Source organism: Leishmania martiniquensis, chromosome 1 (genome assembly GCF_017916325.1).
Source record: "Leishmania martiniquensis isolate LSCM1 chromosome 1, whole genome shotgun sequence".
NCBI classification, from domain to species: domain Eukaryota; phylum Euglenozoa; class Kinetoplastea; order Trypanosomatida; family Trypanosomatidae; genus Leishmania; species Leishmania martiniquensis.
In genome coordinates, this window is record NC_090136.1 from 58412 (window position 1) to 85294 (window position 26883).

Sequence of the window (26883 nt, forward strand, 5' to 3'; positions counted from 1 at the left end):
CCTCAGCTCACGCGTCCGCTTCTCTGTCACAGCCTCCGCACTCGCTCTTCAGGAAAACGGAAAGGCGAGGGGGGAGGGGAGGGGCATATATCGGCCGCCCCTTTCCTGGAGCGCGTGCAGGTACGCCCTTATATCCTCACGCCGCCATCCTTCACGGGCGTGCGAAGTGCGACCGGGCCGATGAAGCACTGTCCGCCTCACCACCCACTCCTGACAGCAGGGGGAGCAGTAGCGTGTTTATGGAGTCCCCCCGTGCATCCAGGCAGGGCTGACGGGGGGAGAAGGGGAGGAGGGGAGAAGACAGAGAGCGAATACAGAGAGCAAGGAGCAGCGGCGTGCTGTGGAAGATACAGGCGAGCCCGGTGGCAGGAAAAAAAAAATGGGACTGCGCCGACGGGCACGCTGTGTAACCGCCTCTCCCCTCTCTTCCACTTTGCATTGCGGCACGTGCGCAGACAGTGCGCGAGGAGAAGAGACGTCGGCGATGTCGCTTTCCGCTGTTGTTGCCCGTGTAGGCGGAGGGCGACGCGGGGAAGAGAGGAGAGAGGGGGAGGGGAAGGGGGAGACCGCGCGAGCGCGATGACGGGGCCCTTTGGTGTAGCAACGTCGGGAGCTTAAGTGTACATCGAGCACAAAGAAAGGCATACGGAGGCGTGAGCGCGTTCCTGCGGGCCCTCGCGCGCCCGCCGAATGGAAGGATAGAGCCGCATATGGAAAGAGAGGGCGGCAGGCACGCGGCAAGAGACAGGAGGCGGGACGGGAACGAGTGGCGGCGGAGGAGAGGCGATGCGGGTGCAGAGGGTGAACACGGTGGGGGGGAGGGCCGCTGCTTGCATGCTGATCGCCGTAGTACTGCCGACAGATGCCTGCAATTGGCTTGGCCTTGCATAGGCCGGACTCTCGCACGCATGGCTACCCCCCTCCCTCGCCTCCCACATCACCTCCTCCTCCTCCCCCTACAGAGACGTGTCCAGCACTTCGCAGTCTGTGATGGTGATCGTCGCCTTTGGGGACTGGTTATGGCGCACCTCTACCGCGTGGATCGCATCCACCACGTGCATGCCGTCCATGACTCGACCAAAGGCAACGTACTTGCCGTTCATCCACGGCATGGGTCGACGGGTGATGTAGAAGGCAGAGCTGTTTGTGTGCGGGCCGTCGTTGCACATGCCGAGAATGCCAGCCGTATCGTGCGGTATGGCGTGGGTCTCATCCGGGAAGCAACGGCCGTAGCACGAGTAGCCGCCATTGCCGGAGTGCTCTCCCGTCACGTCGCCCCCCATCACCCACGCATCCTTCAAGATGCGGAAGAACGTCGCTCCCTTGTAGCCGATGCGCCGCAACTGCTGCTCAGGTGGCGCATCGAGTGCGTTGTTGTGCGCGCCTGTGTCCTCCATGGCGACCATGGTGCCGCGGCACAGCTCACAGAAGTTCTTGCATGTTAGCGGCGCCACAGCCGAGTACAGCTCGAACCAAATTCTCCCGGCCGCCAAGCCGTTCACGGACACGTCCATCCAGCAGTACTGTCGGTCACGCGATGCAAGAAAGGCGTGCCACGCTTGCTGCCCTTGCGCAACATAGTATTCACCGCTGGCGTCAGGCCGATAGTCAGTGCGCGAAGTGATCTCTCGAAGAAACATCTCCACGGTAAGAAGACGTGGTGGCTCGTTGCCGCTGCCGTGCTGCTCCACCAGTACCGCGGAGGGCTCCCCTGCAGTCGTGGGCACCGTGGTTGTCAGCGCACCGCTCTCAGGAGGCGCGGTATCTGCAGTACTCTGCTGCTGTGGCGGCAGCTGCCCGGCCGACGCCCATGCATCCCATCGGTCGAAATAGTCGCGTTGGAGCTCTCGTGCCACAGTGATCGCGTAATACTCCGGGTACTTCTGATTTACGTACGCTGCCGCCTCTGCACAGCGCTGGAAGTCGGCCGCCGTGATGCGTCCGTAGACGGTGAAGACGCTCCCCCCCGACATTGGGTGTGGTCGGCGGTGATGGCGGCGCCCAGGCACAATACGTGCGCGCGGAGAGGCGCGAAGGCTACAGCGATGGCCGTGGCGGGAGAGAGAGGCAGTGGCAGGGGGGCGAAGTGCGCAGAAAGCTGTGTCCCTCCGCGTGAAGACCTCCGTTGTCCGTCACCGGCGTGAGAGTGAAGAGGGTGTGGAGGTGGTGATGGTGAAGAAGACGGAAACGGAAAGTTTCGTGAGGAGGATAGCGAATAGGAGCCTTGTCAGATCATCCCACAACAGAGGAAAGCGCTGCGCGGTCGTGCCGCGGACACAGAGCCATAGGACTCGAAGTGGCCCTTCGGGTACTGCATATGCATAGAAACACCGTTCGGCCCACACACGCGGGTGCGGGGGCACCCATTCTTCGCCGGCTCTGTCGTCCCACGCGCCCCCTGTCCTTTGGCAATGCGGCATCGCCACTTGATGGCCCGTCGGCTGCCGCGTCAGCGAGCACCGCATAGAGGGGGAGGGGCGGGGGGTGGGGTGGGGACCGACAACACACAAGGGAGGCTCGCCGTGCCGCCTTTGCCTTTGGTGTCAACCACATAGCATCGAGAGAGACCCTTGCGGCATTCGAAGAGCGCGAAGATATTTTATCCACGCGCAGATCGGCCGCTGTCCCCCCCCCCCGCAAGGGGGGAGCGAGAAGGGGCGAAGCAGCAACGCAAAGCTAATCCTCAGAAAGCAGAGGCCGCGGCTCACAGCTCTGCCGCGCTGGTGCGGTGTAGCGCGCGGAGGGGGTGTGGTGTGTGGGGTGCTGTTGGTGGGGAAGCACTCGTGGAGGAAATGTCGAAGGCTCTCTGCACGCGTTGGCGCTGGCGCCGTTTTCACTGCGGTAGCCAAACGTGGCAGGGGGGTGGGATGAAGCGCTGCCACTCGGAATAGGGAGGGAGGGGAGGGGGATAGCCCGCACCTCTCGTCTCTCAAAGCAGGCAGGCCAACGACCCCAGTCCAGGAGGTGCCCCCCGTGCCGCCAGCAGCAGGAGCTGCGGCCTCTCGATGGTCGCGCGGAGAAGTACTCCCTCTCCGAGACCGGAGCGTGGGATGCATACGTTCCCACTGGTGGCACAGTCGAAGGGAGGGTGGTGGCGGCGGTGGTGGCCTCGTCTCACGATTTCTTTTCTCATGTCGCCCATGGAGCCCACCCATCCAGCGCTGCCGCGCCATCGCCACGCGAGACACAGAAGAGATCCAGCCGGCAGGGCCGTACCGGACCCGTCATCGTCCCCGTCCCAACAGTAAGCCACTGCTTGCATGCTGCAGACGCTAAGAAACGTCTGCGGGGTCAGCCTCCAAGTCCTGTCTCGCGTGTTGGCCACCCTTCCCTCCCCCCTCCTCAGCAAAGCGCGGGAGAGGATCTGCTGGGGGGAGGGTAGGAGGTGCCGCGTGGCTGCCAATGCGTAGCGGGTTGGATCGCGTCATCGGTCGTGGTGAGCACAGCAGGAAGTAGGTTTCTGTGGACCGTAACGACGTGATGAGGAGCACTCGGTCATGACAGAGGGGGAGGGGATCCCTCCGCTTGCGAAGCGCATGGGCCGCATATGCCTTCCAGCGTCGCCTCCATCGTCCTGGCGAGCCGTGCAGCAGTGTGCCTGTCGATGGCAAGGCCATGGGCATGCGCAGCAAGAGACATTCACGTTCGTTGGCGGCGCATCTGGCCTAGCGTCGCGGAGAGCGGCTTCTATCCATCGACCAAAAAAAATGCGGGGCCTCCGTCTCGGCGTCTGCGATAGAGATTTCAGCGGGGCGGCGGCGTGTTGTCACGGGTGCGCGTCCTGTCACCGCACGAGGACGTCGGTGGCTCATTTTTTTCCTGTTGCTGCCGCCCTCAGCGGGGCAGGGAAGGGGAAGGGGATCGTGCCTTCACTGCTCGCCTCCCCCTCCTCCTCCCTGCATTCTGCTCATGAGACTCTGCAGCTGCGGCAGCGGCGTCGCGCTCGTTGCAGAGGGCTTTGAGGAGATGTGTTGGAGGGGGGAGGCTCGTGAGGGCCTCATCTTCCGTGCGATCGAAGGGGGGGCTGCCGAGCGATGCCCTCTCCAGTGTCTCAGAGAGAGGCTCCTCGCGGCACATTCCGCCGCTGAGCGTACGCCTGTGACGCCCGCCAACGCCCACTCGTGTGGCAAAGGTGGGCGGTGGACCGCTCTGCCCCGGGTGAACGACTTCAAGAGAAGGCCCGCCGCCTTCCCGTCCCGTTCATCTGGAGAGGTGAGATACCGCATGGCACCTTTTCAGCCCTCGCAGCGCACTCCTAATGTGACAGGGATGCTATCCAGGCCGTGTGACACCAGCCCGTTGTACGGGGGGTGGGGGGGAGGGCTGCTGCCTCTGTGGGGCCACATCAAGCGAGTTCGGCCGGCATCGGCTCTTGAGGAAAGGACTGCTGCTCCTCGTGGAGGAGACAAGCGGGTATAGATGGGGTGCGCGCTCCGGGGCGGTGTGCAGACGCGCTCTCTTGCGCGCCCGCCAGAGAGGCGGCAGCAGGGGTCCTCTGGTGGATTTCGGGAGAGGGAGCAGAGCCGTCACTCTTTTTGTTCGCCCAAGCCGCTTCCTTGCGACGTCGAAGTGGGCGCGTGTGGGCACTCCTCGTCCACGCAAGAGGTGGGAGAGCGCGGACAGCGACGGCAACGCAGTGACCAGAGCAGGCACCGACGCACACTCTTGAGCCTCCGTCGCCCGTCGCGAAGCAAACGCACCTCGCCTCGCCCAAGGTACCATGGCGTGGTGACATATGTCAGCTGTGACGGTCGTTCTCAGCGAAGTCTCTGAGTCGCTGCTTCAGTCGACCGTAGCGGGCCTTTCCCTCTGGGCCGCCGTTGCAGTAAACGCCAAGTCCGCTTCCCAGAAGCGCCGGCACGCCACCAGAGACTACCGTGAGCGACAGGATGAGGGACGCGAGCCAGCAGTGGGCGCGGAGGAGTTGCTCGATGTCGTCCGAGAGGGTGCAGCTAACAGAAGGCGTCCGGAAGCTCCACTTCACCGCGCCCCACAGCCCCGAGAGGTGGCCGCTGCTACTTGACGCGGCGGGGGCAGCGGGGACAGCGGGGGAACGGGTGTCCGCCTTGTCGGCGGTGAACGCATCGTGGAGGACGGGATACGCGCATTGTGTGATGCTGAGCCCGCCCATAAACTGAAAAAGGATCTGAGGCGCGGTGCGGTACATTGACGCGGAGAAGAGCAGCGGAGCGATTCCTCTGCGAGCGCGACGCGTTCAGAAATGCACTCTCACTTTCTCTTCCTCTCTCGCTCTCTCGCTCCTGGCGTAGGCCGAGGGCAAACACACACAGAGAGAGAGGGGGGAAGAAGGGAAAGGGGGGGAGAAGGGAGAGGGGCGTATGCCTACGCGCAGGGATCTGCAACCGTGACTGTTGATTGTGCGTGTGTGTGTGTATTTGTGTGTGTGTGTGTGTGCAGAGGGAGAAAGGGGGTAGAAGGTGGTCACGAGAGCGGGGGAGGAGGCAGAAGAGACACGCGCCGTCTCCGTGTACGTCTGATAGAAGGCAACACAGAGAGAGGACGCGACGACACAGGAGGGCTTACTGCTGCCGGTCGGCGTGGTTCACGCTCGCGCGCTGCATCGCGGCCCTCTACTATAAAAAGACAGAGACGGGTGCGTAACGCTGCATGCGTGCGCGTGCGTGCGTATGTGTGCATGTGTATGTGTGTGTGTATTTGTGTGTGTGTGTGTGTGAATACAGAGAGAGAGAGCGCGCGATGATCTAAAAAAAGAAAAGAAACGCGCATTGTGCCTCCACAGGCGTACGCCCAGCGATGTACAGAAAAGGGGGAGAGGAGAGGTGAAGTGATTCGAGGTGACACTAATCTAACAGAGTGAAGCGTCCGGAGGGAGTGTGGGCCATCGAGTGCAACGCCCGCCCACGAAGCAGTACGACAGCACACCCCTCACCACGGCGATCGCCGAGCGCGCGCGAACGAAAAGAAAGAGAGAAGAGGGAAATGGTTGCGCAACGTGCACAAAAAGGGATGAGATAAGGCGAAAGAAGAATGGGGCACAGCAGAGCTGGTCCTTTTCCTAGAAGCTGGAGCGGCAGGACGCGAGCTCGGCGGAGCGGCAGCCATCGCTTGCCCCCTCTCGCACCTCTACGACTGCTGCCGAGGCCAAGGCGCCACCGCCGTCAGGGCTGCGCCAAGAGGCAGGCGCAGTGGCAACGGCACGATGTGCAGCGGTGCAGCTCGCGTCTGTCGTGGGCAGCACTGCGGTGAACGTCAGAGCCCCGTCACCGTGCTCGAGAGACTTGCTAGAGAGAGCGGGGGAGAGTGGCAATGGGGCCACCACCGCTTCATCTTCTTCGGTCGCCTCTGGAAGACGCAGAGTCGTCAGAGACGCCTTCGCGCCGCCCCCACACGGTCGAAGCGGAGAGGCCGTCGCTGCCCTGCAGGCAGGAGGACGTGACGGGGGTAGTGAGCGACTGATATGCCAGGATCCCTGCAACTCGGTCACTGCAGGTGTAGTTGGCGCGGGTGGGCGCAGAGCTGCGTCGGCCACCTTCCCAGAACTCGCGAAAGCGTCGCAGCTATCATCCACTGCAACATGTTCGCTGGGGAGAGCCTCCTCTACGTCGATGCGGCGGCGCTGGAGAGCATCGGCTTCGCCCTGAGAGTCGCCGGAGCGGCTGCGCACGCGCGTCGGCGTGTGTTGGGGTAGCGGCGCTTCCGACAGTGTTCGCGCGGCGGAGCCTGTGCGCCATGTGCGCTCCCGGGAAGCGGAAGGAGTGCGCACCAGGTGCGCGCCATCGCGGCCCGCCACACCTAGGTCGACTGCCTCTGCCAGTACGCATGCGTTGTCGCTCACGTCGCACACGCCGTCGATCCGGCAGAGCTCCTCGCGCAGTTGCGAGCGGGCACGCCCGGGGTGCAGGGCCGCCAGCTGCGCCGCCGTGCTCGCGTGCTCGAAATCCTCCATGGCAAACATACTGCGCAGCTGCACGCGCGTGAAGTAGCGGTACAGTTCGCCACCCGTCCCGCGTTCGGGGGACCGCCTGCACTCGCCGCCGTCGCTGCTCTTCACGGACTGCAGCGCTGCCATGCGCTTGAAGATTTGGTTGCGGTACACTTTCTCCTCGACCGTGCCACATGTCACCAGACGGTAAACAACGACGTCGCGCTGCTGGCCAATGCGGTGGACGCGGTCGACAGCCTGTGCGTCCGCAGACGGGTTCCAGCTGGGGTCGAGTAGCACCACCGCCGAAGCCGCGTGGAAGGTAAGCCCAACGCCGCCGACCTGCGTCGTGAGGAGGCACACCCACACACCCGCGTCGCTGTTGAAACGGTGGACCTCGGCACAGCGGCGCTCGCTCGGTGTGTCGCCGTCCACCTGTGTGTACGTCAGTCGCCACTCCCGCAGAAGGAAGCTGAGGAGGTGCAGGAGTCGCTTGGAGCGCGAGAAGACGAGCGTGCGGCGCCCCTGCGAGACGCAGCGTCGGATTAGCTGAAGCGCCACCCACAGCTTCGCACCGCCGAAGATGTCGCCTATCTCTGCCACGGGCGCCTCGTACGGGTGGTGCGCGAGGGCCGTTGCGAAGGCCTCGTCGACGAGGCTCAGCCAGGGATGGTTGCAAATCTGCGACAGCATCGCCAGCAGAAGCAAAGGAGTCGGCGGCGCGCCGGCCGTGGTGGCGGCCGCTGACGGGTCGCCGCCGCCAACGCAACGCTTTTCTACCGCCGCCCCATCCTCGCCACCGGTCCCCACCGTGAGGTCCACGTCCGCATCGCTGTTGCGCGCAGCCGCCACCTCCTTCGACTCCAAGAAGGCCGCGTACAGCTGCTGCTGCACATCCGTCAAGCGCACCCACACGACGACATCTTCCTTGCTACTCGACAGCACCTCTGCATCGACATCCTTCTTCTCGCGGCGTAGCATAAAAGGGCGGATCGCGGCCTGTAGCCTCGATAGCTCGCCCGAGGCGGCCTCCCGCTGCGCCGCGCTAGCGTCGCGCTCGTTGCCGCGCAGCAAGGTCGCACTGACGGCGTTGAAGCCCGACTTGTCCATGTCAATAATTGACCCATCAAGAAAGCGAAAGAGGCTCCACATGTCGTCAAAGGTGTTCATGAGTGGTGTGCCGGTCAGCGCGATCTTGTGGCGCGCTGCAAGAGTCAAGGCACTCTTGAAGACACAGGTGCTGGGATCCTTTATCAGGTGCGCCTCGTCGAGCACAACGTAGTCCACGAGGGTGGCGCCCATATCTGCCGCGTCCTGCCGCAGCACGCCATAGGTCGTGAGCAGCACACACGGCACCCCATAGCGCAGCTTCCGCCACCGCGCCTGCCGCTTCTTGCGAGGCTCGCTGTGGATGACCTCGACGAGTCGTGCAAGGGGCGCACCGCCCCACTCGGCGAGCGCGGCCGCCCACATCGAGACGAGCGTCGGTGGGGCAACGAGGATTGTTGTCTTGATCAACTGCTGCGCGTAGAGTTGGCCGAGAAAGGCAGCCACCTGCACCGTCTTGCCGAGGCCCATCTCATCCGCAAGGAGACAGGCACGGGACTTGCAATGGCGCGAGTACAGCCATTGAACGCCGGCGCGCTGGTGCGGGAAAAGTCTTTTCGCTACGTCGGGCTCAACAGCCAACGTCGGCGTTGCCTCGGACGGCAGCGGTGCCGTCTCCGCAGATGCTGGCGCGGCGCGCCGAGTGCTCCGCTGCTCGTCTGCATCGCTGGCATGTCCATCGCAACCGTTGGCGCTCGCGCTGCCCGTCTTCGTCGCCGTCGCCGACGTGTTCACGCACGTCGCCTGCAGCGTACCCACACGTGGCTGCGAGGAAACCGCATGGGGTGATGTGAGGGAGGAAGAGGCCGTCACCGCGGTGGCGACGCAGGAGCCGGGCTCGGCGTTACGGCCACCAGGCGCAGGCGGTCTCCAAGAGAGAAGATCGGCCAGGAGGTCATCGTGCTCCATCCTTCGTTTGGCCTCTGTCGCGGGTGTGGTGGTGGTGGCGGCGGCGGAGGAGCAGCAGCAGCAGCGCGGTCACTGGTTACGGTCCTAAAAAAAAATGCTTCACTTGGTTGGCCGCCACCAACGCGGGGGAGGGAAGATGTGAGGCAGCGGGCTTCTCCGAGAGGGAGTCTGAGGCACAGAAATGAAGAAGCGAATCAGCCAAGTGCATGCGTCTCGTCATCAAGACCAGCAGCGGCATGCGATGTGTAGCACGCACCGCTGTGGGCAAGGCGGCAGGCAGCAGCCCCCTGACGTGCGTAGCACTTCTGACCTGCTTTGTTCGCTTGGCACTGCCTCTGCGCTCTCAGTCCCCTTTTCAGGGGATGAGGGGAGGGGAGTGAGGGGGACGTCCATGAGAATACGGAGGCATCGTCTCAGGGCAAGCTCGCATGCACAGGCGTGTATATGCATCTCTGTTTGCTAAGGGTGCCTTTTTTTTTGAATGGGGTGTGGTGTGAGACGTTCATCCGTATGATCTGCCGCCGAGCGCGCCTTTTACTACGCCACTCTGTGGGTGTGGTCGATGTGTATGGGTGGCCCCTCATCATCCCCTCCTCCCTCCACACTCGCACACGCACATCCGTTCTTCATTGGTACTGAGTGCATTGGCTATGGGTAAAGGAGTCATCGGAGGGGGGGGCGGAGGCGGAGGCGCTGTGCGTTGTGGTACTCAATGAAGATGCGGCGGGGGAGCAGCGGCAGAGACTACACTCTTACACCGCCGGTGCAGACGCAGCAGCTCTTTGGCAGAGCCACTGCACTGGTGTACCGCTGCCTGCCGTGCAGCCCGCCCCCTCCCCTCTTCTTTAGTTTCAGCCCCCCTCATCGTTGATGGGCAGCAGACCATTGTCACGGATGTAAGAGGATCGAATGTGCAGTATCGACCCGCGGAGGCGTTGCACTCCATAGAGTGCGTTCAACTCGATCGTCGACGCAATCACCTGCACCTCCTCCCCGGCACCGCCTTCGAGGAAGAGACCGTTGCCGCCGTTATTCATGACACTCGACCTCTCCAGCGCCCCCTGGCTGCCCTCGTAGACGACGACGCCATCCGTCTTGTTGTCCTCCAGCGTTGACTCGTGCACGTGGAAGGACGACTGCAACACCCGCAGGCCCGCCTCGCACTTCTTTACCCTCGACTGTCGCACCTCGACGCTGGCGTGATTGTGAGCATAGATGCCCGCAAAGCTGCAGAGGGAGACGAGGCACAGGTCCAGCGTGGCGCGTGTGTCTGGCCCAGCAATGACAACGCCGCCGCCAGCGCCGCCGTAGAAGTGGCAAGCTGTCGCCTGCAATGCCGCCCCGTTGCTCACCAACAGCAGTGGCAGCGCGGGGGCGGCGGAAGAGGAGGAGGAGGAGGGCGGCGCCGCGGGAGCAGTGGCGCCCGTCCGCGCACTCTTCGCGGTCGCACGGGCCGTCTCCGTCCCCTCTCCCTGCACGAGCACGATGCCTTTCAGTTCCACCTGGCTGCATGCACCGCGGATGCGGAGCGCCGGCGCCAAGCCCGAAGAAGGCCGCAGCACCACCGCGGCACCCGGGTACGCGCTGGTCAGCTCGACACGCCCGCAGTTGTCCAGCAGCAGCTCCTCGTAGTATACGCCGGGCTGCAGCACAACGCAGTCGCCACTTTGTAAAGCCGCGCACGTATCGGCGTAGCGGTTGGGCTGAGAGGACGGCGTCCACGTGTACACCCGCCTGCGAGCGGGCGGTGGCGATTGCAGGACGAGCGCACCGCCGTGCTTGGGCGGAGAGGTCGGGGGCCGCGGTGGTGTGGCAGCGGGGGAGCTTCCGAGAGGTGCGGAGGGGCTTCGCAAACCCACATGCGGCCTCGCCGCCGCGGTCGCCGTTGCAGCACTTCGTCTCGCCCCTCTTCCGCTGTGGCGCGGCGGGGACGGCGTCCGAGGCGAGTGCTCGCTGTGCCTGCTCCTTGGCGAGGTGAGAGGCGAGACGGTCGTCGTGCGGTAAGACGGGGAGCTGCTTCCGCCTCTGCGATCACCAACGCTGGTCATGCGGTCCTCCTCTCGCCACGTCACCGGCAGAGGAGTGAAGGCAGTCGACGATCGCGGGGCCGCTGGGGGCGACGCGGGAGTTTGCCGGATCGCGCGCACACATGAAGGGCACCGGCGGCCGCTGGAGACCGCTGCATCAGCCCGGCGAGCGTCGTGACTGTGGACAGGCGCGGTGGCAGCAGATGGCGCTGAAGCGGCAGCTTCGTCGTACCACGGGGCGGGCTCGATGGTCACATGGTGCTCAGTGCGGCTCTTCTTTGGCGAAGAGGCTCTGTTGTCATTGCCGCGCCACGCCCGCCTGTCGCCGTCGGCGGCGCCGCCACTGCGGCACCTGTATACATCCTCGTGGTCACCGCTGTCGTGCGACGGCCCCTTGGCGCCACTTCCCATCTGCTCGGTGTTGCCCACGCTGTCGCAGGTGCCGTGGAAGCGTTGCCGCAGTCGTCGCGGCGGCGACTTGATGGCAGTTCGGGGCTCCTCCGCCAGCGGCGGCGCCAAGGACAGCGATGTCCCATGGGTTGCGGCCGATGCGGCGCCCGCCCCGAGATCCTCCTCCACCTCCTCTGCGAGCAGGAGAAACCGTCTGGCACACCGAGAGAAGAACGTCAAGAAGACAGCCGTGTGCCGCAGCAGCTCGGTGAGCTCCCCACTGCTGCGGCCGTTGTATTCGCTACCATTGCGGTCGTCGTCCGCCTCGAGCGCGGACGCCTCACGGCTCTGGCGCCACTGCAGCCGGGGAGCTCGCGAAGGCTGGGACGTCGCGGATGCCGCCAGCAGCGCCATGCGGTCGGCCAGTCGCTCAACGTCGACAGAGCACATCTGATCGATCAGCTGCTCCATTTCGCGGCGATGCCGGTGTCGCTCTGCGGAAGCGGCGGCAGCGGAGGCGAAAGCAGCAGCGCGCTCGATCGCAGCGCCGGTGCTGCATGAGGAAGTCATGGGCGTGCCTAACGCTCTCGCCTCCGCTGCCGCGTCACCAGTTCCGCCCTCATAGAGCGGTGCATCAGGCACTCTGAAATGTGGAGGGGGGCGAACGGATGACGACCAAGGCGCCGTACCCACTAAGGCAGTTGCTACTGAGGCTGCTGGTGCAGCCTCATGAGCAGTCGTCTGCCGCGATGGCTCCTCTGCCCACGGCGCAGCCGAAGAACCGAAGAAGGATGGGTTGGCCGACGTGCCGCCCCGCGCGTACTTCTCTCGCAGGGCCATCACCATAGCGTACTCCCGCCCTTTGCAGCGTGCCAAAATCTCATCTATATCCTTGAGGCGCCGTGGGTTGTACGTGCGGTACAGCCTCACCAGCTCCTCTCGCGCATCCATCGTCTCCCCTCTCTCTCTCTCTGCGCGACCGCGTCTGAGGGGGCGCGTGCTTCTGCTTCTTCCCTCCCACGCTTCGCTGAGAGGTCGATGCAAATCTAGCCAACTCGACATCTAGGGTCCAGTCGTGGTGTGCAAGTGTTGTGGAGCGCGTGTACGCCCGATACATCTGTGTGTGTGTGTGTGTCCGCTTTTGGTGGAGATGCGAATAGAGACGAAGACGAAACGGAAGGAGTGAGCGAAAGGGAGCGTTAAAGAAAAGGGGGGCGTCGGCGCAGCAGTGAGCATCATGCACCTTCGAAGAGTCGTGTAAGAGAGAGCGCGAGATAGACACACAGACAGGGGACGACGACCACCACCACCACCCCAGCGAGATAAGCAGTTCAAGAGGGCGCAGTGGGGCGGTGGCATACGCGCAGAGAGACGTCACAGAGAGAGAGAGAGAGGAGGCAAGTTCCGTGGTACCGCCGCAGCGTCGGGGCGCGGGTGTGATGGAGAGGGGTGGTTCCTGGCAGGGTGCAGCGGCGCATGAAGAAGAGAAGCACAGCCCGCAAGAAGGCAGCCCATCAGGTGGGCCATTCATCCGACATGGTCAGGGCAAAACAACGTGCTCGCGCAAGACTGCAAGGCGTGCGCATCGAAGAGCCGTGAGAGTGTGCTGGGGGGTGGGGGGAGAACAGCCTCATGCGCGGACCGTCCCCTTCTTCCCCCTCGTCTCCCCAGCACACAGAGAGACACATATACACACAGGCACACTGCCTACGGACGAGTACGAGAAGCGAGCAAGAGGAACGTGGCCTCGATCGTATGCGTCCGCGCCATATGAAAAGGGGGTCGAAGACGCGCACACTGAAGAGGCGGAGGGGCAGCGGCGCCTTCCCACACGCCGTGCCCGATTCGCACGAAACGCAACGAGCGGAACGAAGAAACGGGCAAAAAAAGCGGAACCATTCCATTGGCGTGTCTGCAAATGTGTGGGAGGGGAGACGGTCGGGGGAGATGCCCTCGGCTCAGCGCAGCGCACACACAGACAAAAAAAAATGCGAGGATGAGAGGCACAGAGAGGGGGAGAGAGGGAGTGCGGCCGTGTAGCTGCGCCGCAGTTCACGTCGCAGGCCTTTTTTTTCGGGGGGTGCCCTTCTATCTCTAAGCCATACGTGCATGCATCTGTACCGATGCGCAGTCGTACGTGCGTGTCTGTGTGTGTGGTGCACACAGCAGCACCTTTTCCGGGCTCACCACGAGTCACTGCCTCTATGCCTCTACAACAAAGTCCCTCAGCACCCCCACGCAGACAGGCACACACACACACATCTGTATATATATATATATACGCACCCTCTCGCCCACCACTCCCTGCCAGCTGCCGCCACCGCGTGGCAGTCCAGCCTTGACGTGAGCGCGTCAGCACAGCGGCACGAAGAGGGGCCTTTTCGTGCTGTATGTATGGCGTGTCGCCTCAATCTGCCGCAGCTCCTCCTCGATAGCGCGCCGCCGCTGCTGGATCGACGGTGTGTCGAAGCGAATGGGAATGCGCCCTAGCTGCCCCTCGAGCTCCTGCTGCCGCTCCTCCAATCGGCGCAGAGTGTCCGCCTTCTCTGCCTCTGAAACGCGGCGCTGACCAGCAGGGATGAGAGCAAGTTGCCGCTGCCGCTCCGCCTCGGCGGCCACCGCTGCCTTCTCCGCCGCCAGCTCCGCCTTGCGCTGCTGAAGATATCGCGGGACTCGGGCCCGGTTCGGTGCCACGATCCCAGCCGATGCCGCACCTCCTGAAATGTCCGCAGAGCCGCCACCGCCGGACGCCGCACGCGCTTGAGCTGCACATGGTTGCTTAGGGCGCCCTGAAGAGCTGATGGGCGGCAACGAGCCAACTGTACCACCCCCGGCGCCACAGGAAGCGGTCGACGTGGACGCGGATGATCCGGCGCGAAGGCCTGCGGTGTTGGATGTCGCGTTGGCTGTGGCAGCCTCGCGGTAGCAGAAAGACCGGCTTGCCTCCTCGTCGCACTCGCGCACGTACACGCGGATCTGCACCTCGTCGGGTGTGCCGCGGCCGCCACCACCACCACCAACCCTTCCGTAGCCGTGCGAGGCCACGTAGTTGTACTGCGACTGGGTACGTCGCACCGCCTCCGCCTCGCGCCGGGCCACCGCCTCATCCTGAATGCGGCGCTGCCGGTTAAGCGCCTCCTGCTCCCGGATCTGCATCCGATTCAGCTGCGCCGCTTTTTGAGGCATTACCGCTGCTTTCTGCCTGATATGATACGCGGTTCAACGAGCACACAGACACAGAGACAGAGACGCACAACGCTCAGTGGCGGCGGTGGGTGTCGTCGTCCGTCTATAGGGGAGGAGGGAAAAAAAGAAGTGTCTGGGTGAAACACTGAGTTTGGGGGAGGGGGTAGAGGCACAGAGGGAGGAAGAGAGGGACACTTCGAGGTGGTGGGCTCGACTGTGAGACGGCAGCGGAGGAGGTCGGGAGACGCGCACGCACGTTTTTTGTTTGCCGGTGTACAGTGCGTTCGTGTGAATGGAAGTGTGCCGGAACGGTGGAGAAGAGGGGAGCGGAGGTGGAAAAGAAAAAAAGAGCGAGACGCCGCCACCGCTACCGCCACCCTGCCCTTGGGCGTACCATGGCGGGATGGCGAGTTGAAGTCCGAACAGGGCCCGCACGGACTGAGCCAGTGCGAGAGAGAGAGAAAGCGGAGGGGGAGGGAGGGAGACAGACACACGCATAGACGCCTACAGAAGCACGCTTCCTGATTTTGTTGATGTATCCCCTGGTGCCGCTGCGTGCATGTGTGTGAAGTATGAGGTGCAGTTGTGCTCGCTGCGTAACCACTTGTACGTGAATACGTGGATTCGTGAACAGTTTCCACTTTGCTTAAGCGTGCATACGGGCTGAGAGGAAGATGGGGATGCGGACCACGTGCGCCGCCTCCTGCCCCTCCCCTCCCCCAACCGATCGGTGCCTCCTCTTTGCGAGCGCTTTGTCTCCCTCAATTCAGATCTCTTAATCGCCGCTTCCGCCGACTCGAGGCCACGACCGCCCACCTGCCCAACGGCTCATCGGTGCGTGTGTGTGTGTGTGTGTGTGCCAGCGCAGGCCTCCATTTGCAATGTAAAATCGTCAGCCAACGATGCTCCGCCAGCGCAACCCCATTGCGCTGGAGGGGGAGGGAGGAGGGGGGAGCGAGCGTCAGAGTAGGATGCCCAACAGCAGCAGCAGCAGTGGGGAGGGGGAGCGCATCCCCCCGCGAGGAAAGTGATGGCACATCAACAACGGCGGAGAGATCGCGGGACGACGAAAGGGGAAAAGACAAACTAAGCAAAGAAAGGGCGAAGCCAAACAGCCCACACACGCACATCACTCACACACAGACACACAGACACCACTCCGAATACATATATATACCAATATATATATGTATATATATACCAACACATATATATGTATATATATGAGCCGACAGAGAACGCTTATGAGGCACAGCGAGGTGACGAAAGTGCGACAGCAGCACATGAGGTGATGGTGGTCAAAGCGGGGGGGAGGGGGAGGAGGAGGAGGAGGGGAGGGCAAGCAAGACGCACGTGGCCTCCAACTGCTGCCATGGCTCGCACACCTTCACGCCGACAAAGCACCCGCATACGCATGCGCCCGACACGTCCGCGCTCACGACTTGCGCGCCTCTTCCCGTATCTTTGCTTTCAGCTGCATTACGTCTGCCCCAATAACGTAGCCGAGCATCTGTCCCGCCCTCACCAGCATGAACGTTGGCAGCTGCATCACACGGCACTTGGACACGATCTCCGTGTTGTGGTCTGCGTCGACCTTTGCAAAGCAAACATCTGAAAATTCGTACGTAAGCCTGTCCAGCTCCCTCTCGATGGTCTTGCACGGGCCGCACCACACCGCGCTGAAGCACACGACGGTGAGAACGGGCCTGTTCGCGAGTTCGCGGAACTGTTCGACTCCGTACACCTCCGTGAAAGGCATCGTCGTCGGCTCCGCGTTTTTTTTCTTTTGCGGTACCCTCTCCTTGTGTGCGCGTACGCGCACACTTCTCACTTCTTCACTCGCTGGGCCGTCGCCTTCTTACGCTCTCGCTCTTCAGTCTCTGCATTCGTTGATGTGAGTGTGTGCGAGCTGCGTGTTGTGTGCGTACTCGCCACGGTACGGCAGAGGAGAACGGTGTGTATAACCTTACCGAGGAAGGGGGAGAGAGGGGTGCGAGGAAAACAAGTTGTTCAGCAAGTGCGTGAGCACGGAAGAAGGAGAGGAGGTGCGGCGACGGCTCGACAGAAAAACACGCATACGTGTGTGCGCGCCAGGAAGATGTCTGCCGCTTCACTGATGTCTTCCACGTCGAGACACGCACGCTGCACAGACAGAGACAGAGAAGCGAGCGGAACAGGGAGAGCAGAATGAGTCGAACGCATCAGCAGCCCCCCCTTCCCGAGGCGCTTACGTGTGTGTGTGTGTGTGTGTGTGCCCGTGCAGACCTACGTTGAAGCAGTTGGGCCTTCCGCCCCCTTCCACTCTCATCTCTCGTGCCCCCTCTCAGCCTCTCATGCCGTCACGACGACACGGAGGCGATTCCGATTTCGTGCAGCCGAGTGCGTTTCGCACAGCATCTTTCAGCAACTCTGTCAAGCATCGTAGCCGCGCGCACAAGTGATCGAAGAGGAAGAAGAGGAAGAAGAGGGAAGGGAAAAAAGGGCGGTGAAAGTGGGAGTCGACGGAAGGGAGGGAGGCCACTTCTCATACAAACCCCACTAGGTTACGTGTGAAGTCGACACAGCACGCACACACACACACACATCCCTCTCCTCCTCTTCCTCTGCGGTGCTGCCGTACGCTGTTCCTCGTTCCTCCTCTGTGCGTCGACATCGCGCAAGCGTTGCACCGCTCACCACAAGCACGTGCAAGGATGACAAAGAGAGACGGCGGCTCCCTGCCGTCCTCGACCCCATTGTGCGTGTAATTTTTTTCCTTTTTTCCGTTCCCTCCCTCTCTCACACGTACACGCTTCCCCCACCACCACCACCACCACACACACACACACACCTACACTTCCTTCGGAATGGATGAACGTGTGTGAGAGAGTGAGCGACACAACGCAGCGAGAGAGGGAGAGGGAGGGACAAAGAAAGAGAAACGGGAAGAACGTCGATGACGTTCGCTTGCGTGTGCGCGTGCGTGGGGGGAGAGCGGCCGGAGGGTATACCAGTGAAGGGCCGTCACAAGCGCGAGAGACCCGCTGCGCGAGGGGAGAGAGGGAGGGGGAAGGAAAATGGCGGTGAATGCAAAGAGGGAGGTAGGGAGGGAGGGAGCTCGAGGCGGCAGCCCCGCACACCTCCGCAGCGCGCGCCATCGGAGTACCCCTCACCTGCCTGGGGCCTCTCTTGCCCTCGCCCTTTCGTTTTACTTCGCTCTCCTCTCCGGCTAACCAGGGATGAGCGGATCGTCCGCATCCACCGGCCACCCCAGTCGCTTAAACGTCTTCTCCATGTGCGGCGGTAGCGGCGCCGTGACGCAGACGAACTCGCCGGTGCCGTTCTTGTAGGGAAGCTGAATCTTCCGGTGATGGAGGTGCAGCGGGACATCTTTGCGAGCCGGGTCCCAGAAGAGGGACAAGGAGTGCGGGAAGGCGCTCTCGCCGCCGTACTTGGCATCGCCCAGGAGTGGGGCTCTCAGCGCGTGGGCGGCCATAATGCGCTCCTGATGTCGCCGCGTCGTGAGCGGGTAAAAGGAAACGAAGCTGCCGAACTCCAACGCGGAGGCGTTCACGACGAACTCGGCCACGCCCACCTTCGAGCTCGTGGTGGGGGTGGGGCGGGCGACAATGACGTCGCCGCCCTGCCCTTTTTGAAGCTCAAAGTGCATGCGAATGCGGCCGAAGTTCACCGGCGGCCTCCCCACCGCGAAGCCCCAGTACACACTATTCGGTACGACGCGCTTCACGAACATGCGGCCAAGCATGCGATGCGCATTCGCACTGCGCGCCAGCACAACGCACCCGCTCGTCTCGGCGTCGAGGTTGTGGCATATGATTGGCGCCCGCGTATTCGTGTACCGCCACGCCGGAAGGAGGTCTGTGATGTTCATGACGAGCGGGTCGTGCGTCGGCATGATCGGCACACCACTCGGCTTGTTGATCACGATGACGTGCTCGTTCTTGAAGAGCACCATTTCCTGCGCCATCTCGCGCGCCTTGGCGGAGAGGTGAAACGTCTGCCGCCGCCGCCGCTGCTGCTGCTGCGCTGCCGAGGAGCTCTGCAGCACTGCCCCACTCGGTGGCGCGATTTGGTGCTCCCAGAACGCTGCTGTCGGCACGACGACCAGCTCATCGAACTCAAGGCGATCCGTCAGCCGTGTGTACCGCCTCTTCCCATTTTTCCGGTAGCGGAAGATGTGGCCCGCCTGCACCAGCCGCCGCACCGTGTCGTAATCCCATTCGGGATGGTGCTGCGTAATAAAGTCATCCACGCGCTGACCGAACCACTCCTGCGTGACGACGTGGCACTGCAGCGCCTTTGACTGGCGGGACAACTCCTCGCGTGCCCGGAGAGAGAGCGAGACATGCTGCCTACGTCGCTTCTCTACTGGGGCCGTCTGCGGCGCCGGCTCTAAGCCCGACACATGTTGAAGGAATGACGGCTGCCACCCCAACAGCAAAGAGAGGCGCCGCATGGGCCGTGCTGGTGTGTGGGAGCCGAAAGGGGGATGGGGCGCCAAGCCAGAACGCTAGAATGGTGGCAGGGGTGTTCCGCTGACGAGGTCCAGTTACTCGACCACCCCAGAGGAAGAAAGCTGCTGCGACGAAGGGTGTGGCTTTTCTCTCAGCCCACCCCGTCCCCCAGCACACAGGAGGGGCACAAAAGGTGGGGAAGAAAAAAAAGAGAGAGAGGCGCTGATGAGCGACGTCGACTGGTATCCGTGCGGCTGCGCCAGGAGCGGGAGAGCTCCGCTGAGGGAGGGACGCGGGGAACTGGCGGGGAAAGGGGGTACGCGAAATTGCAGTGCGTGTATGTATGTGTGTGTGTGTGGAGAGAAGGGGATGCGCAAGACGAAAGAGAGGGGCGACGGGGTAAAGAAAGGGGATGGGCTACGCAGTGGGTGCTCAGACGGGGGGTGGGGGAGGGGGGGACAGAGACTCAAAAGCACATACATCTGCCTCGAGGGACTGCAGCAGGAAGGCACAGGAGCACACCGGTTCGAAGAACTGCGCCTTCGCTTCGACTCGCACACGTAAGCAAACCACGTTTGGGGGGTGGCAGGGAGGGGGGGCCTCGTAAGTGCTGGAACGCCCTCAATGACAGAGTATAACGCAGCTTGGCGTGAGGGCCCCGCGCCATGAGTCATCGGGGAGGTAGCGCAGTCCCCTTCCCCATCTCCACTTCCCCCCTCTCTCCCTCTCTCGCTATCCCCTGTATCGCTTGACCTCGCCCAACCACCACGACCGCTCTCTGGTCGTAACACAGGGGCCACGTGCCGGCGACGTAGGCGCACATCAGTGCGATCCATCGCTAGGAGCGTCGGCGGCCAGGACCCGGATGGCGTTGTGCAGGACGGGCCTGCGTCACCTCCACCTCCACCCCACCCCGCACCCCAAGGGGGGGAATGCACCATGCAGCGACAGCCGGCGCTATCGGGTACGGCTGTAAGGCGATCTGCGAAACACGGGTGATTCGAGTTTGGGGTAGAGGCCGCACTCAGATGACCGAGCCAGCGCGTCGCTGCAAGTTGTGCGCACCACTACCTCGCAATGCGCGACAAGGCCTGCGACGTGCCAAAGGGGTAGAGGGGGAGGGGAGGGGAGCTTGTATCCCACAGCATCAGGGAAACATTCAGCGAAAAGGATTTTATGAGATTCTTTTGATTTCTTTTTCTCGATCGGTTTTGTTTTCAGCAGTTGCGGCTTCCGCTCCACCACCGGCCACCTTGACAGAGAGAGAGAGGCACATATGCATACATGCATATATATATATATATGTCTCTTTCTTCCCTGTCGGCATACGCAAGCGAGCATCTTTGCATCTCTGCTCAGCCATCAGAGTACACTGCTTTCTTTGAGTTCGTTCTGGTATTTTCTGGCCCGCATCTCTCTCTTTCCCTCCCTCCTGTCGGTGGTGATTCCCTCGCATCGTCACAAGGGCGCTTCATTCGTAGAGGGAAAGCAGCAATCAGTGGAGGGGGAGGAGAGGAGGGGATCGACAGGGGGGTCGCTGCGCGGCATCCTCCGTTTTTCTTGTCTCTCAGCCGAGCCACTAACAAAGAAGTTAGTGTTGTCTTGAAAAGTACGACAACGAAGCAAGGAAGTAACCTTGTCAACTTTTTGTTTCCTCAGTTGCCCCCAGGGCACTTCCAAGAGGTTCCGCTCCCAAATCCTCCATCATGTGCACATACTTAGGGGCGTAGTCGTGCTTCCACGCACGAATCGCGTCGGGCGCCTGCACCTTGAAAGCCTCCATCTTGCCGGCAATACGCTTCTCATGGTACCTCAGCAGCTCACCGCGGAGATACATGATGCGATACCGTTGGTAGTTTTCCTCGCGGTTGACCTCCTGCGCGCAGTTGTTCATCGCATCGCGATGGGGATAGCATAGCTTCATGTTGTAGGGCTTTTGGCCGTTCACGCACTGCTCATACTTTTGAATGAAAGTAATGCACTTGCGTGTTGTTTCTTCCTTCATGCGCTGCAAGATGCCGTCATGAATGCGGTGCTGTAGGTGGCGCTGAACCTCTGGCGGGGTGCGCGCCATCATTTGCTCTAGCTCTGCATTCAATGTCTTATCCGTCTCATCGTAACCGATCTGGTCCGACTTGTCGTACGTGGACATAGTTGCTGGTGACTAAACTAGATTATTGTGAAGGTGATCTGATTTTGAACGCTGGCATGCCCGCCGGCTTCATACACTACCGGTAAAATCAGGTTTCCAAGGAAAGCTGTCACGCCAAGAACTCCGCCTGATGCCGCTCCAAGACAGAACTATCGGCACACTTCACCTGAGAGGGGTCCTGTGTTACTCTGCTTTTTTTTGGCGAACATACACAGTGAAAAAAAGGTCGACAGCAATAGCAAGACTCCAGTGCACAGTGAGCGTCCACTGCGAATCATACTTCGTAGAGCAAACTGGTTTCCTATTGTAAGATGCCGCCTGCATGCTGCGACGACAACAACTCGCTGTCGAGGCTTTTCTATCGGCCTGTCACCCCTAGACACGAGATGAGAGCGCTTTGGAAAACTGAGTCGACATCAAGAGGAGAAAGTATGTGCTATAGCAGTTACAGAACGCTGAGCGGGTTTGTTCGAGCCTGTTTTTGCTGTTGTTGTTGCTTGCCTACTCGGAAAAAGAAAACACGTGAAAGCTCTGCACTCGTTCACCTGGAGTCGTGAACCTACTACGAAGCAAGGAAACGCTGACTTGTCCCTTTTACTCTTCATTGACAGTTTGACAGTGGGCTCGCTCCAGCCTTCTTTTTTTTTCGTGTTACCTGGGTCAAGAGTCACTCTAACGGGAAGAAACACGAAGATGCGTAGCCCATATATCACGCTTGAGCTGAGGAGGGCGCGTCTGTTACTCGCAAATGGAAACTTCGCGTATCTGAAGGGATTCGTCTGCAACGTCTTGGTAGCAAATAGTATACGCGAAACAGGAGAGAACGGAGAAAAAGTAGGCGTTATATATATATATATTCTCAGACAAAAATAGGAACAGTGGTGGAGCAGATCGACCACATAGCATCAAGAGCCTCCAGCAGCCTTACGCGCCTCCGCAGCGGCCTGCTTTTGGCGCATCCTCTCTGCATCGGCCTCCTTGCGTGCAGCGGGGGAGAGACCATCATCACGGTGGCCTTTTGTCTTCTCCTGCTGCTTCTTCATGTTCTTTTCGCGCGCCAGCTCACGCTGATTGCCGCGGGCCATCGGTCTTTGAGAAGGCAGTAGAGGAGGAGCAAGATTGGAGAGAGAGAGAAGTAGGGATAGCTTGGTCGACTGTATGGGGTATACTGGCCTCCTACGACGCTTGACGTCGAAGATGATTTTTTGTCGGCAGATGACAAAAAGGGAGCAGAGAAAAGTCAAGATGAAATGCACATGTATGCAAGGAAAGTAACCTTTTCTTGCCTTTTACCCTCTCAATGCGTGCTGGCACAGCAGCATTTCGAGCCAAAAGCCGATTTGAACATGACTATAGGGGCCTCGAAAGGGCTGTAGAAAAGAGAAGAGAACGCTGCAGGCAACCACCAACACATGCAACCTTTTTTGTAGTCGGCCAAGAATCAGTTGAGGAAAAGAGATTCAGGAGGCTTCTTTGGCAAATTTGCTGATTGGCGCCGTCGCAATAGCGCCGGTGCATGCGCTGCACCGCCCCATATCTACCTCTACTGCAGTTCTACTACCCATGTGTCCTCTTTCCATCAGAGTGACGAACTGATCTCCAAATCTTGTCTCTCGAAACAGGAACAGATAATGCAGTTTCTTACAAAAAACTTCGCTTACCCTCAGTAAGGAATTTGCACAACGCTGGCACCAGTTTTTTGCGAGAAACGGAAGGGTCACTGAGCGAGTATGATATATATTCGTACGCCCCGTCCGCCGTCTGAGACTTTGTGATCATGGTAAATGATACGCCTTCCGGGACCTCTGCCACAAAGGGAGCAAAAACTGACATGGTGTCAGGCCTTGCACAGAAAGCGATCTCTCGTGAGTGTTTGCCGCCGACCTTCCCAGCAAACGCAAAGATGAGAACGTCCAGCTGATGCTCCTCCACGTACTTGGCAGCCTCGGCTACAACTACATCAGCGGAGAAATGGTCTTCCAATTGCTTGCACGCGCACGGTACGCTACTGGTGCCTGTCACCATAATACCCTTCTGTGTTCTAGCTTTGAAGTTGAATTGCTTGTAATCTCGCCTCAATATTTCTGGGATACTGAGTGTCAGCACATCATCCTTCCACTTCGATAACTTCTCAAAGAGTGACGTTGCGTCAATACTGGAATCACCCTCCTTTTCATGGAGCCACTCATATGCAGCGACGTCCTCTGGTGTCACCTTCTTCTGTGCCGGCTCAAAATTAACTGTATCTAAAATTATCGGAGCCGCTAGCAGCATCGGGCAAACGACATCCTCGCCACATCCGCGGTAGAGCTCCGTGATGAGTGTGCAAGCGGATCCGGCAGTCCGTACAATTCTGAGCTTGGCTGCAGTGTCAAGGTACTGGTGCTCGTCGAAGTGATGATCGACTACCCCGACAACTCTGGAGGCGAAACTGCTTTGGTTTTCCCTCAGTCGATTGTGGTCATAAAGAACAACGGAAGCATTGAGAGAAGCAATATCGACAAAGTTATCCGCAGTCTTGCCCCTCTGCACCGACATCAAGAGCGACGCATCGATCCCTACGTCTTCGAATAGCTTCACAACATCGTTGCGCAGGCTGAGGTCCTCTAGTGGAAAGTTCAGCACCGGTACAGGGTTCTCGTAACCAAATGTGGGCTGCTTGTCGAAAAGCATGGCGAGATAAAGGCAGCCGACAATGCTGTCCATATCTCCTCCCTCGTTGCCCTGCACCACTGTCAGCGGCTGCACTCTAGCGGCCACCCTCTTGAGACAGCGGCGCAAGAAGTCGTTGATGACAGCCGACATTTGAAAGCCTATGCATCTAAGAATAGGGAAAAAGGAAAGCAGCTAAGTTGTGCAAGCGTAGTTGACCATGAAGCACTGTTTCTCTCTTCTTCCATGGAGAGGCCACAGCCCTGGAAAGAGGGAAAAGAAAGGAAGAGATACCTCTCTCGCGCATGCCTCGAAGTAAGGCTGTGCGTGATGAGCCCGTTTCCAACTGTTTCTATTCCTGAATACGATGGTAAATGCACATATTATTAACCTACTGAGAGATTTCGTTCCTTGTAGAGAAGAAGAGCATCAGAAGCTTACAGGGAAGGGTGAAGTGTTACTGCAGTTTCTTGTGGCAACCCCTGCCGCCTAGCAACCACTATTAATTGGCTTGGACACAGAACGCCTTTTCAGCAAGCGCTGGCTGGCAAGCTTCAGATACGGATAGGTGGCAATGCAAATGGGCAGTTGAACTGGCGTCCACAGCGACATGAACAACGATGCAGCAGTGAAGTTGGCAACTAGCCGCGCGCTCACCACAAGTTGTCCATCGAGCAATGACCAACTCGTTCCTTCAATGGAGTTCAGGTCGATGTACTTTGAGGCCCCGATATACTTCAAAAGGTCAATAAGGTCCTCTTTCCCAAAGTAGCCGTAGTGTAGCAAGTACGTCAGAACGCAAACAATGATCTCATTTGTGATGAAGTAATAGAGTGACAAAGGGACGCCGTGCTCCACGACGACTGTCTTCATGAACATGCTGCATCCGCGGAGGGCAAGCGGGCGCACAACACGAAAGCGCCTAAGCAGCATATGAAACCTGCTCTGATGTACTGTTGAAGTGCCCTTCAGGGCCGAAAGCACTTCTCAGAAAAAAGACAGAAAAGGCAGGGAAGCGAAGTAAACAGCTTCTTTAGAGCACATGTTGAGGCATAATGCGTGCGCCGTACTTCTTCAAGAGCGAGAAGTGCTACTGATGTGATCGCGCCCAAGGATCTGCAAGGTGGCGGCAAAAAGCTGAGGCATGCCTCGCAACAGGCACCCGTTTTCTGCGCAGTAAAACAGCGAAAATAGCCGTAAAATGCCCCCCCCAACACACACACAGGCGAACAGTACCCCCCCCCCCTCTCTTTCTCTTCAGCAACAGATTGCCGCCGAGATACGCTACAGAAGCTCTGCAAAAATTTATCTCGGTCGCGAGTCATGATGTTGGGGGGGGGGGGGATATCGTGCGCCATACCGGTTTCAGCCGATCCACAAAGTTATGTAAATAACACGAAAACAAAGCATCCCTCCTGTGTCGGTGACGACTACAAGAACCTCCAGAAATCCAACACAGACGACACCCAACTTGGGGCAGTTTGGCCTTCCCCTAAAGCAATAGCGTAGTGACGCCGTGAGTAGCATAGAAACGCATCCTCTGTGTAAAACTTGTGCGTTTTTTCTTTAGCGTTGCGAAGTCTCCTCTAGCTACCGTGGGAAAAAATTTTCGCACGCACTATCGCTAACCAGATAAGCTCCTCGCCTCAGCACCCGCTTTGATCCCATTACTCGTTCCGCGCTCTCCTTTTCTGCTTTGATCGTCCCTCATAAAAACTACAGCACGCATACAAGCACACAAATAAAAAGTAGGGTTTTAAAAAGCCCTTTCATTGTCTTTTGAATTATAGAATTTCGAGTGCTGGTAGTGAAGCCATGACACAATCCGTTTCCATTGGCGCCGATCACAGGTTGGAGGCAACCACTTCAGACTGCGTCAGCTCTGTTCGCTTTTCGCCAAAAGAATGCCCGATGCTCATGACCGGTGTCGCCTCGTGGGACGGGACTTGCTCGATTTGGCAAGTTGCGCGGAACCCTGCTGGGGCGGTTATATCTCAGCCGACATGGACAACAACACACGACAGCCCTTTACTCGCCATGTCCTTCTCTGCGGACGGGCGCGTCTTTTTTGGAGGATGCTCCAAGACAGCGGTCATGTGGGACCTGAACTCGAATCAAAAGGCTGTCGTCGCATCGCACGATTTGCCAATTAGCTGCCTCGACTTTTTGTCTCTACCACAGACTATGAGCCAGCTGCTCATCACAGGAAGCTGGGACGGCAAGCTGCGCTGGTGGGACCTGAGGCAACAGAACTTTGTTAGGGAAGAAAATTTGGGTGAACCTGTTTTCGCACTGGAGGCGCAGAAAACAGTACCTATGATGGCTGCCGCGACAGGTCGACTAGCTCATGTGTATGACGTACAGCAAATGCAGAAGGTCAACGAACTGAAGCTTCCTGACGTAATGAAATTCAACCTTCGCTGCATCACGTGTGCACCACAGTATGACGGTGTCGGAGTCGGATCCTCGGAGGGACGTGTCTCCTTCATCAGCATGAAGGACGCGCCAGGATGCACATTCAAGGCTCACATCACCACAGAAAAATCGCACTATATTCTGAGCCAGACCAATTTTTGCGTGCATCACCCTACGCTGCCGCTTCTCCTTTCAGGTGGTGGCGATGGAAATTTGACAGTTATCAACCGCGCCGATCGAAAAGTCGTCAAAACGCTTCAATGCGAGCAAAAAGTAGGCACGCAAGCAATTCCTATCTCAGCGGGTGACATAAGCGCGGACGGCTCCCTTATTGCCTACGCACATAGCTATGACTGGGCCATGGGTAAGAGTGGCTACAAAAACCAACCAACCTCTGTTCACATTCGCCCACTATCGTAACAGGACTCCTGCGCACCTCTCAGGGCTATACTGTCGCTTGCCCAGCTTCAATTTACTGTCTGTATTTTTTCCTTGTCTGTGTATGCGCTGCAGAAGGTGAATTGTTTCGTAACGCTTGGCATTTTCGACTCTGATTTTTCAGAGCTCTCTCTCTCTTCGGGCGAAAAGAGAGAAAAAAGAACCTATTTGTTTTGCGCGATGTCAATTGATGTTTGATTGTCGCTTGAATACACGGTGAAAATAAGCCTAATCTTGAAGACGTAGTTC

The 26883-nt window shown here is 59.8% G+C and overlaps 11 protein-coding genes across 11 annotated transcripts; 1 reads left to right on the plus strand and 10 right to left on the minus strand.

Annotated features, from left to right (window-relative positions):
• Positions 1–956: 956 nt before the first annotated feature.
• On the minus strand, positions 957–1973 carry LSCM1_08159 (uncharacterized protein; the record flags this gene model as incomplete). The annotated part of the gene is made up of 1 exon (XM_067325499.1): positions 957–1973. The coding sequence occupies one exon, from the start codon at positions 1971–1973 to the stop codon at positions 957–959; it is 1017 nt and encodes a 338-aa protein (XP_067181674.1).
• A 2765-nt stretch (positions 1974–4738) lies between these two features.
• LSCM1_08160 (uncharacterized protein) lies at positions 4739–5167 on the minus strand (the record flags this gene model as incomplete). Its single annotated transcript, XM_067325500.1, has 1 exon — positions 4739–5167. One exon carries the CDS (start codon positions 5165–5167, stop codon positions 4739–4741), a length of 429 nt encoding a protein of 142 aa, XP_067181675.1.
• An 870-nt stretch (positions 5168–6037) lies between these two features.
• LSCM1_08161 (uncharacterized protein) lies at positions 6038–8920 on the minus strand (the record flags this gene model as incomplete). Its single annotated transcript, XM_067325501.1, has 1 exon — positions 6038–8920. The coding sequence occupies one exon, from the start codon at positions 8918–8920 to the stop codon at positions 6038–6040; it is 2883 nt and encodes a 960-aa protein (XP_067181676.1).
• Positions 8921–9771: 851 nt separating this feature from the next.
• On the minus strand, positions 9772–12288 carry LSCM1_08162 (uncharacterized protein; the record flags this gene model as incomplete). The annotated part of the gene is made up of 1 exon (XM_067325502.1): positions 9772–12288. The coding sequence occupies one exon, from the start codon at positions 12286–12288 to the stop codon at positions 9772–9774; it is 2517 nt and encodes an 838-aa protein (XP_067181677.1).
• Positions 12289–15958: 3670 nt separating this feature from the next.
• On the minus strand, positions 15959–16282 carry LSCM1_08164 (uncharacterized protein; the record flags this gene model as incomplete). The annotated part of the gene is made up of 1 exon (XM_067325503.1): positions 15959–16282. The coding sequence occupies one exon, from the start codon at positions 16280–16282 to the stop codon at positions 15959–15961; it is 324 nt and encodes a 107-aa protein (XP_067181678.1).
• A 1449-nt stretch (positions 16283–17731) lies between these two features.
• Positions 17732–18979, minus strand: LSCM1_08165 (uncharacterized protein; the record flags this gene model as incomplete). Its single annotated transcript, XM_067325504.1, has 1 exon — positions 17732–18979. The coding sequence occupies one exon, from the start codon at positions 18977–18979 to the stop codon at positions 17732–17734; it is 1248 nt and encodes a 415-aa protein (XP_067181679.1).
• A 1637-nt stretch (positions 18980–20616) lies between these two features.
• Positions 20617–21129, minus strand: LSCM1_08166 (uncharacterized protein; the record flags this gene model as incomplete). The annotated part of the gene is made up of 1 exon (XM_067325505.1): positions 20617–21129. The coding sequence occupies one exon, from the start codon at positions 21127–21129 to the stop codon at positions 20617–20619; it is 513 nt and encodes a 170-aa protein (XP_067181680.1).
• Positions 21130–22034: 905 nt separating this feature from the next.
• LSCM1_08167 (uncharacterized protein) lies at positions 22035–22214 on the minus strand (the record flags this gene model as incomplete). Its single annotated transcript, XM_067325506.1, has 1 exon — positions 22035–22214. One exon carries the CDS (start codon positions 22212–22214, stop codon positions 22035–22037), a length of 180 nt encoding a protein of 59 aa, XP_067181681.1.
• Positions 22215–22770: 556 nt separating this feature from the next.
• LSCM1_08168 (uncharacterized protein) lies at positions 22771–23934 on the minus strand (the record flags this gene model as incomplete). Its single annotated transcript, XM_067325507.1, has 1 exon — positions 22771–23934. One exon carries the CDS (start codon positions 23932–23934, stop codon positions 22771–22773), a length of 1164 nt encoding a protein of 387 aa, XP_067181682.1.
• Positions 23935–24270: 336 nt separating this feature from the next.
• On the minus strand, positions 24271–24714 carry LSCM1_08169 (uncharacterized protein; the record flags this gene model as incomplete). Its single annotated transcript, XM_067325508.1, has 1 exon — positions 24271–24714. One exon carries the CDS (start codon positions 24712–24714, stop codon positions 24271–24273), a length of 444 nt encoding a protein of 147 aa, XP_067181683.1.
• Positions 24715–25596: 882 nt separating this feature from the next.
• LSCM1_08170 (uncharacterized protein) lies at positions 25597–26616 on the plus strand (the record flags this gene model as incomplete). Its single annotated transcript, XM_067325509.1, has 1 exon — positions 25597–26616. One exon carries the CDS (start codon positions 25597–25599, stop codon positions 26614–26616), a length of 1020 nt encoding a protein of 339 aa, XP_067181684.1.
• Positions 26617–26883: the final 267 nt, after the last annotated feature.